The sequence below is a fragment of the Oxyura jamaicensis genome, chromosome 1 (assembly GCF_011077185.1).
Source record: "Oxyura jamaicensis isolate SHBP4307 breed ruddy duck chromosome 1, BPBGC_Ojam_1.0, whole genome shotgun sequence".
In the NCBI taxonomy this organism is placed as follows: domain Eukaryota; kingdom Metazoa; phylum Chordata; class Aves; order Anseriformes; family Anatidae; genus Oxyura; species Oxyura jamaicensis.
This window is the reverse complement of record NC_048893.1, coordinates 83,946,162-83,961,925: the sequence shown is the minus strand read 5'-3', so window position 1 is coordinate 83,961,925 and position 15,764 is coordinate 83,946,162. Positions and strand designations below refer to the sequence as shown.

Genomic DNA, 15,764 nt, shown 5'->3' with positions numbered 1-15,764 from the left:
GGTAATGGAGAGAATGCTGCAGGAAGAACACAAATGGTAGAGCTTCAAAGCAGTGTGCAAGAAAAGCAGACTCTGCTGCAGGATTGGGTACGTTTCAATAAAAACAGACTTAGTCCCAACAAAAGAAGTGTTAAATACATTTTTTCTTAAAACAACAACAACAGAACCACAACAAATTATTTAAAAATAAATGTGAAATGGCAATAGTTTACATTCAGGTCTCATGCAGTAACAGGTTGTTCTGTCCTGCAGAATAAATGAGATCAAGTCTCTCATAGATGTGTCCCCCTACACTCCTCCAATCAGCTCTGAAGCAGGAGTTCTCCCAACATACACAGTACCACCCTCTAGCCCCATCTTTTTCCCATGCCACCTCCTGTTGGCACCTGCTTTGCCTGGTTTGGAGCCACGTGTGATGACTGATGAGCCAGCACATGGGACAGGTTTGTCTTGGAATGGGACAGGAGGCCGAGCTGAAGGGGCAAGAATTTGCCCCTTCTTGCAGGGGCAAATTTTGTTTTTTACTGCTTTCCCCAGTGCAAATCCAGCTGCTGCCTTTTCTTAGATGCCTTCTTACAGAAGACTTCTTTTTCTCTGTCAAAATTAAGTGAAAGGAGACAGCACATTACAAATCCATTATCAGAGAAGGCAGAAAGACTGACAGCACAATCACACATGCCCCATTTCATTAAGAAAACAAACAGAAAAGAGGGGGGTGTAAAAGCCAAAGTTTTTATATGCAGTGAGGCAATGAAAGGAGGTTCCTCGCTGTGGAGTCTATGCAAGTGAAACGCTTCTGTAGTCTCCTGAGATGCAGGTAGAGAGCAGTGTATTTATTTCAGTTGATCTAATCTTGCTCAATTCAGTCAGTGAAAGGCAGGACAATGACTGTGCGCTGGAAGCGCAGAAGAGCTTTCCCTGTCCCCACCTGTGAGGGAAAGTTGGCCGTGTCAGGTGTGACTTCTGTCTCTTCCAAAAATCCTGAAAAACACCATCACCAGGAACAGTGACTTCAACTCCCCCTTTGCACACACTGCACACACTGCCACCTTTCCCTAATAAATCAGTGTCATAAAAAAAAAAATAACACACGTTTACTGTACCATCAGACTAACTGGTTCATGTACCACCAGCCTGACTACTCCAAGGAAGTTTTAACTAATGAAAACCAGTATTACCGTGTTCATTTTCAGCATTTTCATGGAATTTTGATTTCTACCCAAAAGGTGCCTGACAGGAATCACGCAAAAAGTGCCTTGTTAAATAAATAAATAAATAAATAAACAACTCGTGACACCCCGACACACCACCGGGTCCCTCTACCCGCCTCCCCTCCGCCCCACAGCACCGTTAACCCTCAGGGCCCCACGGCCGCGCTGTGGGGACTACACCTCCCACCATGCCTCGCGGCGGCGAAGCGCAGGCCGGGCAGGGCCCTTTCCCGCGTTGCATGCTGGGAGCTGTAGTTTCACGGGAAGGGCGGGGGCACGTTAAATGGCGGCCTCCCCCTCCTTCCCCTCCTCAGAGCGGTCGTTGTGGGCTCGGAGCGGGGCTGGTGGGGGGCCGAGGGCGGCCGGTCCCCTCCTGGCGGTGTCGGCGGCGGAAAGGGGTGGGATCGGCCGTGAGGCAGAGCCAGGCGCCGCCTCGCGAGGTGCCGGTGTGAGGGGGTGCGAGAGCCATGTCCCTGCCTCGCGTCGAAAACCCATGCTTTCTGCTCTTCCTCCTCGCCTTCCAGGCGCTCTTCATCCTCATCCTGTACCGAGGGGGCCCCGCCGGTGTGTTCCGCGGGCTGTCGGGCTCGCCTCAGGTGCCGGACTTCTCCAAGCCCCACGACGTGTACGCCAACCTCAGCCTGCTCGCCCGCCGCCCCGCCGAGGATGCTCTGCCCTACTGCTCGGCCCGGTCACCGCTGCTGGGTACGTACCGACGGCTGCTGCCCGGGTGCTTCACAGCAGCGAGCGCTCCGTGAAGATCAGGTGCATGTTTTTCAAGCTTTTTCTGCTTTAGGAGTGCTATACTCGCACTGGCAAAACTTCGCGGCGTTAATTGACTCATTTTCATTGGTTTCGCTAGGTAAATTATTCCGGTGATCCGCAAGCTTCCCATACTAAGGATTTGGTTAGAAATTGTGTAGGGAAACGAGTGAAACCAAAGCAATACCACGCTAATAAAGCTTTTCTCTTCTTCCCTTATTCCCCCCAAGCTTGGTCGTCCTGTGTGAAGTGTGCCAACAGTTGTGCTTTGGGATTTTGATCTCCATGCTCGCTGACTCACTCCTGGTTTCTTTATTTCAGCCTTATGTCGAACCTGTAATTCAATATACATTGGCGTTAGCTTTAAGTATTCTGAATATTTAAAGAGAGTGTGTCCTGGCACCTTGCTCTTAGTGGCGATGGCTTTGGCCCGTGATTATGTGCCATTCAGACCTAAAAACTCCTCCATTAGGCTTAAAAGTCTAAAGATTGCATCCAGTTTGCAGCAGGTCAGAGCTGATCCTAGAGGCAGCGTGAACTCAGCTGTTGCGCTGCTAAAACAGCTCAGAAACTTTGAGCGGATGCAAAGTCAAAGCCCTAAAGCAAGTCTGGTGGTGGCACGTCTGTGGGATTAGTGGAGCACTTCTACCCAGGCAGCTGAGCACAGGTGAGTTCCGTAAGCGTGCACATGCAGTTGGTTTGGCTATTTCTGCTTCTGAGTCTACAACGCAGTAAGTTACTCTTGTCTGTTTATCTGTACTGTTCTGGTTTCAGTGATTTTAGGTTGTGCGTGCCAGTAGTCGTAAAGCACTGCTTAGTTCTGCCAGTGTTCTAGGAAAGCAGATGACTGCAAATGGAACCCAGTGAGAGCAAAGTGGCTGGCCTTGGTTCACAGGTGCAAGTATTGTGGGAAACTGTGGCTGCATTTCCTCCTGTGTCAAGTTGCTTACTTAGGTTAAAGAGCTTTGCTTGGGTGCTCCAGACAAGCCTTTTTAGACTCTTTCCTCATAAGGATGCATGTTCTTTCACAGAGTTTTCTTCCCTCCTCTTGGTGAAGTTCAATTAAATCTGTGCAGTATGTATGATAAACTTGTATGATAACTTTTGGGTATGTGCTTCAATGCTTCTCCTGGAAGCAGCTCTATTATATTACTGAAATACTGAGTGTACAGAGCCTCTTTGCACAAGTGCTATTTGTAATGGTCTTAGTGCAGTCTCAGTTCACCTCTAACCAGAACCCATCAATTGTTTTGGGAAGCTACAATTCTGTGTTTCAGACTTGTTTTACTTGAAAGCACAGCAGAAATGTACTTGCACCTTGCAAAAAAAGTGTGATTCTGTGCAGCTTGTCTGCAAACAATCAGATAAGCAAAAGTAGTGATGATGCACGTGGAAGAAGCATATGCAAAGTAAAACTACGTTAAAGTAAATGGTGCTTTCTAAGCTGTGAAATCTTCTTAAGACCTCTTCTCCCCATCTCTAGGAGAGTTAAGAAGAGGGTGGGTTGGCCTGCATGAGCTAAAATGAAAAGAGTGTTAGTTACAGATAGAAGCAAATGGTAAAGTTGACTAGGAGAAAAAAATTTCCTTTGCCTCATTCTACTAAGTTTTGCAGAAGGTTTTACTAATTCCAACAATTAGAACTGAGCATGTGAAGACTGTTGCTGTGAAACAATCTTTTGGAGCATTGATACAGTTCCAGCTTAAGAAAAACAAGCATTCCGCTACTACTAGGCGATACTGCCTTTTAAATACAAGAAATAAGGTATTCCTTCTGTTATTGGTATATGCCAGACTCCTCTGAGGGTGTTTATTTTTCCCTCTAAAAATGCACGCTGCTCTGTGAGGTGCTTGCCCTTTATTCATATGTGCCCATCACATACAAAACAGATGTATAAATACTTTACAGCTGTCTTGATTGGCTGTTACCATCGCTCCTGGGACTGATCTCTCTTGGAAGCATTACATCAGGGAGAATGATTAATATTAATTTCATAAACCCATTAAATGAGATTTCAAATGAATTCTTGTGGACTCCAGTCTGCTATTCAGAGCTGGTAATAATTCACCGTGTCCACTCCAAAACATGTTAAAGTAACTGGAAGAACGCCAAATGGCATAAATGTTTCCTGGATCAGGGCTTTTATGAAGTGCAGTGCTTTTCCCACTTATGTATACAGTAGATCATTTAACTAATTGCTTGAACAGAAGATCAGATTGCAGCTCCATCTGTCTTTTTTCAGCTACCTGAATCCATTTCCAGGGCAGTGGAGTAAGAATTAACTGAAAATGTAATTGCTTAACATCTCTGCTTGGGAAGAAGATCTGGATTTAGCTTTTTAACGCTTAGTGGTGTCCATTGACCCTTTTGTGGTCCATAACTTGAAAAGCATTGTACTGGATACTCCATGTCTTCATTGGTATTGAGACTATGTTACTTCAGTTCCTTTGAAGTTTCTGTACAAATAACCAGTTGCCTGTTTCCACCTTTGTTTTTGGAAAAAGCAGAGCATTCTTATGCTCGAGTTGCTGTCGCTCAAATGAGCTGAGCAGCATTTAAAGTCCAAATTTGGTGTTCTCACATTGTGTGTGAGATGTGTTGTTTCTGTCAGTTCATCGTTTTCTCTTACCAGGAAAAAGCCTGATGGCAGATGGTTCCGATTTAGTTTTTTTGGAGGGGCACCTGACTTCATGCATGGTATGTGCTGAACGAGTTAATTTGGCTCATGAAGCCTTAATAGTTCCATGTTCCATCTGTAACTCTGATTATTTATTTATTTATTTTAAATACTGTCATGCAGTGGAAGAACTTTTTCAGGCCCTTCCTGTAGCAGTTACTCCTTTTTACTCCTGTCATAACCTTTTCATGAGCATGGCCATCTGTTGTGGCAATGAGCTGTTCCCGCTGCGTTTTGGAATGCGTGCTCTCCCACTAGAGCTTCTCTCTCCTTAAAAGAGAAGTGAAAAGGTATTAATGCTGAGATTTATCTTTAGCTGCTGTTGAGACAGCCTCATGTTCTGTCATTGGAAATTGATGCTTAAATTAAGGCTGTCAGTCTGCTTTTTATTTTTTTTCATCCAGGCAGTGGTAGAATTATACAATATGACTACGGTAATGTACTGTGTGCTGCTGCACTTTTCCACTGATACATCCATCCCTGCTACCGTTACAGCTTGTTTAGCTTGTGCAAGCTTTACTTATTGAACTCAATTATTAAAGCTGCTTATTCTCAATTAAATGTATATAGCAAGATGGTGTTTAGAATCATGCAGTTCCTTTCTTAGGGTGGAATAGATCTGGTCACGGTTAATGGATCCCCTGATACTCAGATGTGTTGCCTAGAAAGTAAAACAAGCAGGGAGTATGCTGTCCCAGGCACCAGCTAACAATATGGGCAGGGACTTGTATTTATTTTTCTATGCACTGAGGTTTCTTATTAATTAAACGCTCTCCCTGGGGTGATGTAGGCACAGGAAGAGCTGAGGAACCAGGCTGTGGGGAAAATTGACTGGACATATCAAGGGGTTGATCTTGTACCTTGTCTGAATTGGGATCCTGTGCTTTCTAGCACGACCAAGGTGGTGTTTGGTTTGTTGTTGTTGTTTTTTTTTTGTCCTTTCCCAAAAATGAGCTTCAGCTGTTGTATTTTTCCCTACTTGGGCCAGCCTGCAACTGTTCTGTTCACGTGTGGGATTTAATTGGATTACAGCGCAGTAGCTGTTTGCTAGTTGAAATTGGACAGGAAGGAGACCAGAGAGCCAGAATTTTGTTTATAGCCAAACTGTAGAGCAGCCAGAGGTTTGGGGGATATGTCACAGGCTTTAACGTTGTTGTTGTTGTTTCTTTTTTGTTTTTTACTTGACATATGCTGAGTTTCTGAGCTGAGTCTTTTGAGGTATAGAGCCAGGCAGCTCAGAAGAACATGATGTCTGGAAAAGAACTGATAAATTCAGGTGTTATCCTCATCAATTGTATATTTGTGTATGGAAGGAGATGACAGGAGTGAAGATCATGCATGTTATCTAACTCCTCCCCTTGTGTCTAAATCCAGATTTCATTTTTGGAATTTAAGGATTATTGCTCCAGAATCTTACTCTGTAATGCAAATAGCCTGGATTGTATTAGGGAAAACAAAAGCATGCCTTTGTGGGAGAACAAAAGGGATTAATTCTTTTTTTATGTTTTCCTGGGAGCAACGGTCTGTAGACAAAATCCAATCTGAATATAACATTTCTTCAGCAAGCTCCAGTTGTCATCAAATTGCTGGCTAATGGTGCTTTAGTTAAAAGAACTGATAATGAGGGAGTTCATAAATCTGAAAAGCAACATAAATTACAGGTTTAAAACAGTGTTGGACTGAAATGTGGTGGCTGTAGAGGCAGGACAGGAAACTGTCTGCCTAAAAGTATTAAACAATAAATGCGACCTAGACTCACGGACCCACAGCGCGATTCTCTGAAGAACTACTCTTCTGCTTCAGATAGGCAAGTACAGCAGCATCCTCCAGTTCCCTGCATAGGGTAACGTAGTCAAAATCAAACTGCCCGTGAGTTTTAGGGGAATTTAGGGAATCCTTCCTGAAGGAAGGATTTACAAGTGATGTGTAAGAGTCAGTACCTGCAAGATCTTGCTGACAAACAAAATTAAACAGCAAAAACTATGAAGTGGGATTCACAAAAGCAAATCCTTTAGCCCTTTTTTGACTGTGCGAGGGATGGGATTCGTGGCTGTTCCTATTGATCTTCAGGCAACACTCTTACATCTGCTCCTTTAGAAGGAAAAGGAGACTGATACTGACTATAGGTTTGCCTGTCAGAGATGTGAGGCATACCAACTTCTGGCTCTGGATGGACAGCTTCAGTCTTACTCCAAAGTTACTCCCGAGTCTTGCACAAAAAACAACCAGCCAGTGGAGGGGTGTTGCTTCCTCTCCATCAGTTAGACAGGATGTGGGTGAATGCAGGTTCAGTTCTTTTCTTTGTTAGATTTGTAGCAGAGACTTGCATGTAGGATGGGCTGCAAGAAATGCCTTGTGGGCTCACCTGCTTAAATATGCATTAGACTTAAGACAAAACCGTACTTTTCCCCGCTGAAATGAAAGCTGCTAAACACCAGGCCTAAATACTTACTCTTTCTCTCCCAGGCTTCATTATCAGATGTTTCAAGAGAGGATAATTTATTTCAGTGCTGAAGAGGGAGTCTGGCTTGGACGATACTGAAAGCTCGCTTCAAAACAGTCACAGGATTAACTATGAGCTTGGAAGAGAAAGAAAGTCTTATTTATAGCTGTAAAAATAAATAAGTAACTTGTCTCACAGGCTTCTGGAGTAAAAAGTATTTTGTCTTTGAGTAGCATGACTTGCAGAGGATTGTTGGGCCTACTGAAAACCATCATCTTGTGATTGTCAGATTTTAATTGCGATCTAGGTAAAAGGTTTCTTCCTAGCTTATTTAAATAATCGATCTAATCTTGTTTGTTCTGCATTTGTGCTTTATTTTCTTAGAGAAGATGACAGAGGTTGGAAACCACTAAGATATTCTGATTTGTGTGCAAATGTAATGTTTTTTTTTGTTTGGTTGGTTTTTTTTTGCTAATTCTGGAGCCTTTTCTCACTACTCAGAAGAACAGGCATTGGAATAACCATAGTATTTGTTTTTGTTTTCATATCGCTATAGTGCAAGACTTATGTTAAAAAAAGTGACTGATACTTAATATTGTTTTTCTTTCTTGTCAAGCTTTTTCATTCTGAAGAATTCAGATCAAAATGCAGAAAAATGTGTATTTTCTGATTAGGGAAAAACTGCTGAACACACTGGATGTTTTGCATTTAAAATTGAGTTACTGAGAAGAGAAACTATGTACCTCATATTGCTGCCCCGTGCCTATTCCTGTAAATATGAAACATCTCCCTACTTTCTCAGCTCTGCTGTCTGTTTCTCCTAATATTTTGATAGGAAAGTGTGAATACAGCCCTTGTGACATGTGATAATAACATCAAATTGAACTTAAACCTTTTTGAGATAAAGCTAACATTGCCTAAATGCCATTTATATCTCCTAAATAATTTCTATTCATCAAGACTTTAAACTATTTCCTCCCAACCTGCTGATTATCTTTTCGGATGTCTTTGTCCTCAAATCTAATCTGAAAGAGCCTCAGAGACTTTTTCCATATGGGCAGCCAAAAGGAAAAGCCTCTCATGGATTTGTTTTCCACTGTACTCTTACAGGGAATACATTTATTCAAGGAGACCATCTAAGTAACACAAGACCGCTTTGCTTGTGCATCAGGGAGCCAATACCAGGAAAAAAGAGAAGCGCAGGAGCCTGGTGAGCCCTGCTGGCTGCGACAGGACTCTGGGTGCCCCTCTGGCAAGCAGCCTGATGGCCCTGTGCTCCTCTGTGCAGAGCCCTGGTGAGGTGACTGGCCGTTGGGTGGTGCTGGAACTGGTCACACAGGCACATCTGCATGGTGTTGTTAACTGTTCTCTGCCAGGGCAGGGCTGGTGTCTTCACCAGTGATGATTTGCAACTCATCCAGTATTTTAAATGAAAGTTGAGAAGCATTTGTGAGCTTGCTTTTTTTTTTTTTTTTCTCCTGTCTCTCCGTACAGTTGGTCCGTTAATCATCTCCTTCAGGGTGCTCCCTAGTGAAAGAACGATCATCAAAAAAAATCCTTTCGTTCAGTCCGGAGGCCTCTACAGACCACCTCACTGCTTGGCCCACTACAAATCAGCCATCCTCGTAGCATACAGCAACCAGGAGAAGTACCTTCACCATCTTCTTTATTATATTCATCCTTTCTTGCAGCGCCAGCAGCTCAGTTACAGAATCTACTTGATTCAGCAGGTAAACTTAAATCAGATCCCCCTGGTGGTAGGGCTGAGTTTTCCAGTTAAGGGTTAGGTTCTGAGCAAAAAAAGTGAATCTTGTAACGCAAAGTACCATTTTATGCCTGGGTCAAGCAGGTCAATTATATGCCATCATACCTCCATGGCAACTGCTGATTGAAATACCTCACCACTTGTCAAGATCTTTGTTCTGCTATTGATTTGTTGTGCTTTTTTAGTTCCAGAGGGATAAAGCTGTCATTAAGTGGTAACTTGTATTTTCAGCAGTTCAAGAGTTGAATGTGGGTTGTCTGTCAGTGGCTTGTCAGCATAGCTACTGAGTAAAACTGTTGAGACTAAATGCTGAACTCAAATCAGGTATTTTTAGACTGCATTAAGTGAAAACATCTGGCTTGACCTTGCTGTGTGCCAGCCTATGCAGGGCAAACAGCTACGACTTAGCTGATGGGGGACTGGTGTTGCAAAAAATCACTGGAGAGAGGGACAGTTCTGGGTTCATTAATTGAAACTGATAGCTGAGTAGGGGAGAAAGGAAGCTTTTTGTTTGCGACAGGGATCTGTTTTCTTATTTCTAAGCTTTAGGAAGCAGTAGTCAGAACAGAAGTGTTGATGTGCATGCGTAGACCTGAAGTTGACTTACCTGGTCTCTTAAAAGTCTGTCTTCTTCATATGCCAGCGGTATATGGCCCCTGATGCATCACAATTGCTGAGAATATTTGAAGAGAGGGAGTAAAACTTTCAGGGTCTAGGGATGGAAATTTCATTGTGGTGATACAGTCCAGTGTCATTCAGTTGATAAGGCTTTTGCACTAACATCAGTTTTAATCAAGCTAATCTCTTGTTTTGGTGAAGCAATTTAGGGTGTGGTGTTTTTTTCTCCAGGTGGGGAATGGTACGTTTAACCGAGCAAAGTTACTTAATATTGGTGTCCGGGAAGCCCTGAAAGATGAAGACTGGGACTGCCTTCTTCTGCATGACGTGGACCTAGTACCTGAGAACGATTATAATCTCTATGTTTGTGACGAATACTATCCCAAACACATGGCTAGCGCCATCGATAAGTTTCATTACAAGTAAGTGCTTCCTTTTGCTTTGGGAAGTTTGTACCCTAATGGGTTCTCTTTCCAAGTAGATGGCATGAATGTGGACAGAGAAAGATGCAACCTTTAAGAACCTGGGGGTTCATTTTCTGTTTTTGCAACAGTGGCTTCTGCAGGAAGGGGTATGGCTGATCTAAGCCATGTCACATGAACAGTTCTGTGCGTGTATTTCCCTGTTCAACTGTTAGCTTAGCTTGGCAAATAAAGGCAATCAGAAATCTGCCAGGTCTTTCCAGGATAAAAGCATGGGGTGGGAGTTACAGGAGTACATGGAAGATGCATGATACAACGTAGGTATTTGGAACTAACTTGAGAAGTTAATGTTAAAACCAGCTTTACCTTGACCTACTCGGGGGGAGGGAGGGGCAGGAATTATGCTGAATTTGCTGCTTTGGGTTTCAGTAAATAATGTGTCTTAATTCTGGGCTTAAAACTTTCCATGGAGGTACTTCTGAATTAACCACTCTGCATCCACCTGCTTCTACAAATAATCTGTAAGGGATGAGATTAATGTCTGACTTGCTTTGTGTTACTTGCTTGTGAAGGAGTGGTTATTAGCCCCTCATTGTTGATCCTTTTTTCTTCTCTTTCTAGTCTTCCATATAAGTCCTTTTTTGGAGGTGTATCTGCTTTGACTCCAGAGCATTACATGAAGATGAATGGGTTTCCAAACACATACTGGGGCAGTGGTGGTGAAAACGATGACATTGCTACAAGGTACTGATGTACAGGACAGGCCAAAAACAGAACCCAGGTGTCAAGTGAAACTTTTAGCATTATTCTAAGGAAGAACTAAGATGTGACTCCTTAACATGCTTGCAGCGTCATTGCAATCCAAATGCTATTGGCATTGGGTGTGATGGCTGTCAGAAAATGCTCAGTATCTATGACTAATTATTGTGCAATGGGAAGACAAAGCTTTCCTCAGACGCTGGGGGGTAAAACAACCTAGTGCCTCACTTGCTCAGGATTGTTTCCAAGGGGTTGTAACTGCCTGTAGTTGACAAGTGACTTCATTGACATGAACAGCCCCAAGGAAGGGAATCTATGAGCCACCCTGATTTTTCTCTTGATTTATCAGTTCCCAAACAGTTGCCAACCTAGGCTGCCCTAAATACTATCTAGTCACCAATACTTGGAATTAAGGAACACAAGGAATTCTGATTTCTGTGCTGAGCAATGGAGAAGTCTGTGTACCACTGAGTCAGTGACAGCAAGATCTGACAGGAATTTTTCTTGTAGGGTGGTTGCCATGGCAGCAGCATGCTATGGAAGTGAATACAATGAGTTTAGTTTCAAGTATTCTGCCTCATGCAAATTCTTAAAGTACAAAATCATGGCTTGTATCTTCTTTATTAACCTCTGTAGTTGCACTGTGCATCTTTATTGTCCTGCACTGAGGCAAGCTTATAGGGTGGTTTATAAGGCCATTATCGTCAGTTTAGTTTTATGCTTTGTTGGTCTTGAAGACTGTAACAAAATTACAGTTTTGGGGGAGTTTTCTGGTTGAGAACGGTAGGAGGTTTTACAAAGCATTTTTTTCTTCTGAGAAATGAAATCAGTTCATTTAACACAGAAATCCTCATTTTCCTTTCAAGGCAAGCTAGTTGAAATGGTAGATGATTGTTTAGAGATTCAGCACTTATTTCAAGAACAGAATGCCTAGAAAACAAATCTTTAAATTGACCATTACAATGCTGGGTCTGTTCAGCTGTTCTCAGTACAGCTTGGGTCTCTAACTTGATTTTTCAAGTACCAGTGGTAAAGTCATCTCAATCAATGCCTGAGAGCACACTTCCCTGCAGAAATGTCTCAAGGCAAGCAGGTTATGTAGATCCCCAGATAGCCCCCTCTTGAAGGCAAGTAAGCCTTGCACTGCTGTTCTCACAAGTATAAGCTTTCAGAGAAACAGGGTTCTAGGTTTGTGGAATCCACAGACAGTGACTTAACTAATGCTTTATTCATATGCTGAAGTCTCACCTTGCAAAAGCTAGGAAGGAGAGGGCTGGTTTGGGATAACCAGGTTGATGCCCCTAGCGGGACTGGATTTTTAGGAGTGCTCAAGCACTTCTTAAGGTAGAGAAAAAATTAATCAGCATCAGTGAAATATCCAAAAGTCCTGTATAAAGATTTCATGCTGGGATACTGCTCATTAAGACAATTAGCAAAAATAGTAATAATTATGGCTGCTACTTACAGTTGGACTGTGGTACTTAGATTAGTCCTAGTAAACATCAGGACTTACCTTTTATTAGAATAAAATGCTATTCTAATTGGAACTGCTGCTGTGTTAACATTATCAGCTACAGAGAAACCTGGGTTCTTAGAACAGTGAATGAATGCATTAAACTAATAACCTCATGAAAGAGTTAATGTTGCAACAGCAATGCTAGTTTAGTGTTTCTTTTTCTTATCATTTTGATTGAATGTACAATAAGTCATGTTCTAAAAGCTGCCTTGTCTAAAACCCAAACTGAAATAAATGTCAGTCAATGAAATGTTGTAATCATTTTGATATCTCCAGCCTAACAAATATTTTCAGTTCTGTAGCTTCTTTCAGCTTTAGAACATTCCTGTTTCAGTGCAGCTTGCTGTTGTACTAGATCTCAACAGAAGGCAATCAAATGTTGCAAACATGCCAGTTAGATAACCTAAATTAAGCAAACATTCATTTTTACATTCACAGGAATTGTCTTTACATAAGCAGTGCCCTATGATAACGAAGGCTTGCTAGGTCTAGCAGCATTACTGGCAATTGCTGTTGCTAAGCTAACAGATGCCATTTGTAATGGATTGTATAAAGTCACACAAAATGCATTTTTTAGCAAGCTCTAATTTAGAATTCTGAACCTTCAGATTGCTTTTTTCCCCCTCAAACTGTCTTGCAGCTGACCAGGTCACACTTGCTGTTCTGGTGTCTGTACGTAGCAATCTTTCGTGAAGGCAGTGCTCTCATCAAGGCTATTTGCACCAGTGGCACTTCTCAAAAACAGACTTTATTCTGAAACTCAGGCCTGGGTTCCTTCAGAAAGGACAAGTTTGTTTCTTTTTTTTTTTTCCAAAAAAAAGTGGAGCTCTAGGCAGTAACAGCTCTGCTCTTAAAAGGAAGTGAAAATAATGCTCACTTGTCAGATGCAGGGGAGTTGCTCTTGAATGCTCTGTATGCTGTTGTTTGTTCCTTGCTTACTAATCCTCTTTGTACCCTGTCAAAATACAGTGCAGCTGATAGCATCCTAGCCTAAGCCTGGTCAGAACCTGCTGGAGAGGATAATTTGGCACTGTGTTAAACTCATTCCCTTCAGCTTTTGTATTTTGCTTTGATTGCATTAACATTAAACAGCCTCTCCGCCCTTGACCTTCCCTATAGCTAAGCCTCAAACTTACATCCTTATACCTAAACAAACATTCTATTCTTCCTTTTAAAGGATCCAGTTAGCAGGAATGAAAATTTTCCGGACACCATCTCACCTTGGACGCTACAAAATGATGAACTACAACAAAGAGACAGGAGAGCCGTGGAGAAGGTAACTGTCTAGAGAGGAACAGGTGGGAAACTATTCCTTGCCTTGCAGCAGTTTGTTACTTCATCTTTTGAAAAAGGTGAGGGTAAGCCTCGTGCCACTGGTTATTTTCTGATTTCATGGGCTATTTAAAGAAAGCTCCCAGTCAGCTTCAACTGAACTGTACTGCTCATGTCTCCGCATCTGAAGGGTAAATATGTTTCTCCTAGTTTCCTAGTCAACATTAAATTATTCAGGGAATACCAGTTTCAAAAATGCCACCACAGTCCATCTTGCAATGAAAGGTTTCTCTTTGAAGAGGCTCTTTGTTACAATTTCCAGAAAAACAAAACTTACTCTAGAGTCTGTGCAGATTCACAGTGTGCCATTAAAAGAAAACAGTTCTCTAGTTTGAGGAGGTGATTAAGGTGCACGCCAGACCTTAGCAAAGACCCAGTTTCATACAAAAAGCTGGTAGAGGGTGTCGGGTCAAGTGTGGTGGAGGATTCTCACTGACAGTGCAGATTTCCCTCTATCATCTTAAACTGAGGTTTCCATAACAACCCTGTCTTAAGTGTACTTACAGCAGCCGATGTACACCGTTCCTGCAAGCCTCCTTGTTGCACTCCTAGGTCTCTGCTTGCTGCCAGGCTCTTGTTTTTTTTGCAGAGCATAGTTGCCACCCCACCGGTCTCCCTTTCTGATTAGGTTCCAGTCCAAGTTGCCCTCATTTGTAATGCTTGGCATGAAGTTTAAATCTGTTCAGCCTCCTCTTTCACTAAGAATTTTGGGGGGGCTCTAGCAGATGAAAGCTAAACCCCTGCCCTCTGGAAGACTGTTTCTTCTGCTATCTCTATTTAAAGCATCAGCTGTAAACATCACCTTTGTTCTTTTATCTAACTGCAGCTATTCTTCCTTCTTCAGGCCTGCTTCCCGACACAACACTGCAAAGACATGGAAGGATGATGGAATGAATTCTTTAGAGTTCAAGCTTCTTTCTAGGACAAAGCATCCTCTTTATACCAACATCACTGTGGACATTGGATACGTTCCCCCATTTTCTTAAAAAGAGAATGTGAACAAAAGTGGAGTTTGAGTTCTCCACGGCAGCATGCTTATGGGCATTCAGCCTCTACCTCCTGTTCTAGTGCAGAGTCTGCAGTGCCGAGGCTAATCCTGTTGTCTTTCATGCGTTTAACTTTTCTTCTGAGCCTACAAGATTTAGAAGAAAAGGCTTCAGGACGAGGGTATGATAGCTACAAACAGGATCTGGCTTACTGTAGAAGTCCTTTAAAGCACTGTAAAACTACTGAGCCAAATCCACCTCTCATCCCTCAGGCTGTGGGGATTAAGGTCTCCTTGACAGTAAGCTGACCCAAGATTTCTAGAACCTTTGTTCCATAGCTGGATAGCTCCGTCCTGCCACTTACACAAGTGGCAAGTGGGAATCCAGCCATTCCATCAGCCAGTCCTCTGAAATGCTGTATTTTGAGAAAGAGAACCCAGTGTTGGAAGGTACTACAGTTCTGTAAATACTTTTGTGAATTTGAGTAAAGTTAGTTGAGGTATATGTTTGGATCAAGATTTTCTAGCATATTTAATGAGAGCTTAATAAAAGACAAAGTTGCCCTGAAGTCAGATTAAAAGAGCTTGAATTTGTGGTTGTCTGGCCAGATCAACAGTATGCAAGTGTTTTTACTGTAGCTATAAGTAATTCACATTGAAAGAAACCCCAGGCTGTCACCTAGTCTAGGGAAATTCATCTGGTATTTCAGCTGTTACTCAAACATTAATCGTCTCTCAAGGTTGATCTGTCTTCAATATAAAACACTTCTGAGAAATGAAATACTAGAGGAAAATACTTAAGTAAAATCTGTCAACAGTGGAGCTGTGACCCGGGCAGGAATACATTTGTACTTTTCTGACAGTAACACTAGTAGTCTTCTCTACACCTTGCCCTTTTTTGTAATCTTTATGTCAGTCAGTAAGTGCAAGATGGGATATTTTACCTTGTTAGGCATAGATATTACAGTCAAGTTCTTGTTCTCTGTTCATTGAAAAGCTCTGTCTATCCCACTAACATGCAGGAATCTATTAAGGGCTCTATTCTTCTCTACAGTTGGACTAATACATGTCAACCAGAGAGAATCCTTCCTCAGTAATATCAGAAGTTGCTTTTTGTCATGTAATTCTTAGTATGGTTTCCTAAAAGAAGCTCTCCCAATGCTGGCTTTGCATCTGCCTGCAGGGGCCGTGCATACATACAACTAGCAGGCATAAACACAGATCTCATGCAATAATGCAGTGCTCTAACCAGAGCATTAGCACAAGTCCTACAG

At 42.4% G+C, this 15,764-nt stretch overlaps 1 protein-coding gene across 2 annotated transcripts; it reads left to right on the top strand.

The window, feature by feature from the left end:
• The first annotated feature begins 1,465 nt into the window (after nucleotides 1-1,465).
• LOC118160254 (beta-1,4-galactosyltransferase 3-like) lies at nucleotides 1,466-15,310 on the top strand. Of its 2 annotated transcripts, none has more exons than XM_035314807.1 (6): nucleotides 1,466-1,916; nucleotides 8,588-8,823; nucleotides 9,708-9,898; nucleotides 10,520-10,642; nucleotides 13,351-13,449; nucleotides 14,350-15,310. In XM_035314807.1, exons 1-6 carry the CDS (start codon nucleotides 1,679-1,681, stop codon nucleotides 14,489-14,491), a joined length of 1,029 nt encoding a protein of 342 aa, XP_035170698.1. In that variant the 5' UTR covers nucleotides 1,466-1,678; the 3' UTR covers nucleotides 14,492-15,310. The 2 variants fall into 2 exon arrangements, with proteins under 2 accessions (XP_035170698.1, XP_035170699.1); XM_035314808.1 differs by lacking the exon at nucleotides 1,466-1,916 and adding an exon at nucleotides 2,472-2,704.
• The last annotated feature ends 454 nt before the right edge of the window (nucleotides 15,311-15,764 follow it).

What these genes read in the sequence shown, in the direction of transcription:
- LOC118160254 (XM_035314807.1), top strand. Translation starts at nt 1,679, where the DNA reads ATGTCCCTGCCTCGCGTCGAAAACCCATGCTTTCTGCTCTTCCTCCTC. An exon ending in GGCCCGGTCACCGCTGCTGG is followed by an intron (nt 1,917 to 8,587) that starts GTACGTACCGAC and finishes CTCTCCGTACAG; the next exon opens with TTGGTCCGTTAATCATCTCC. An exon ending in GAATCTACTTGATTCAGCAG is followed by an intron (nt 8,824 to 9,707) that starts GTAAACTTAAAT and finishes TTTTTTCTCCAG; the next exon opens with GTGGGGAATGGTACGTTTAA.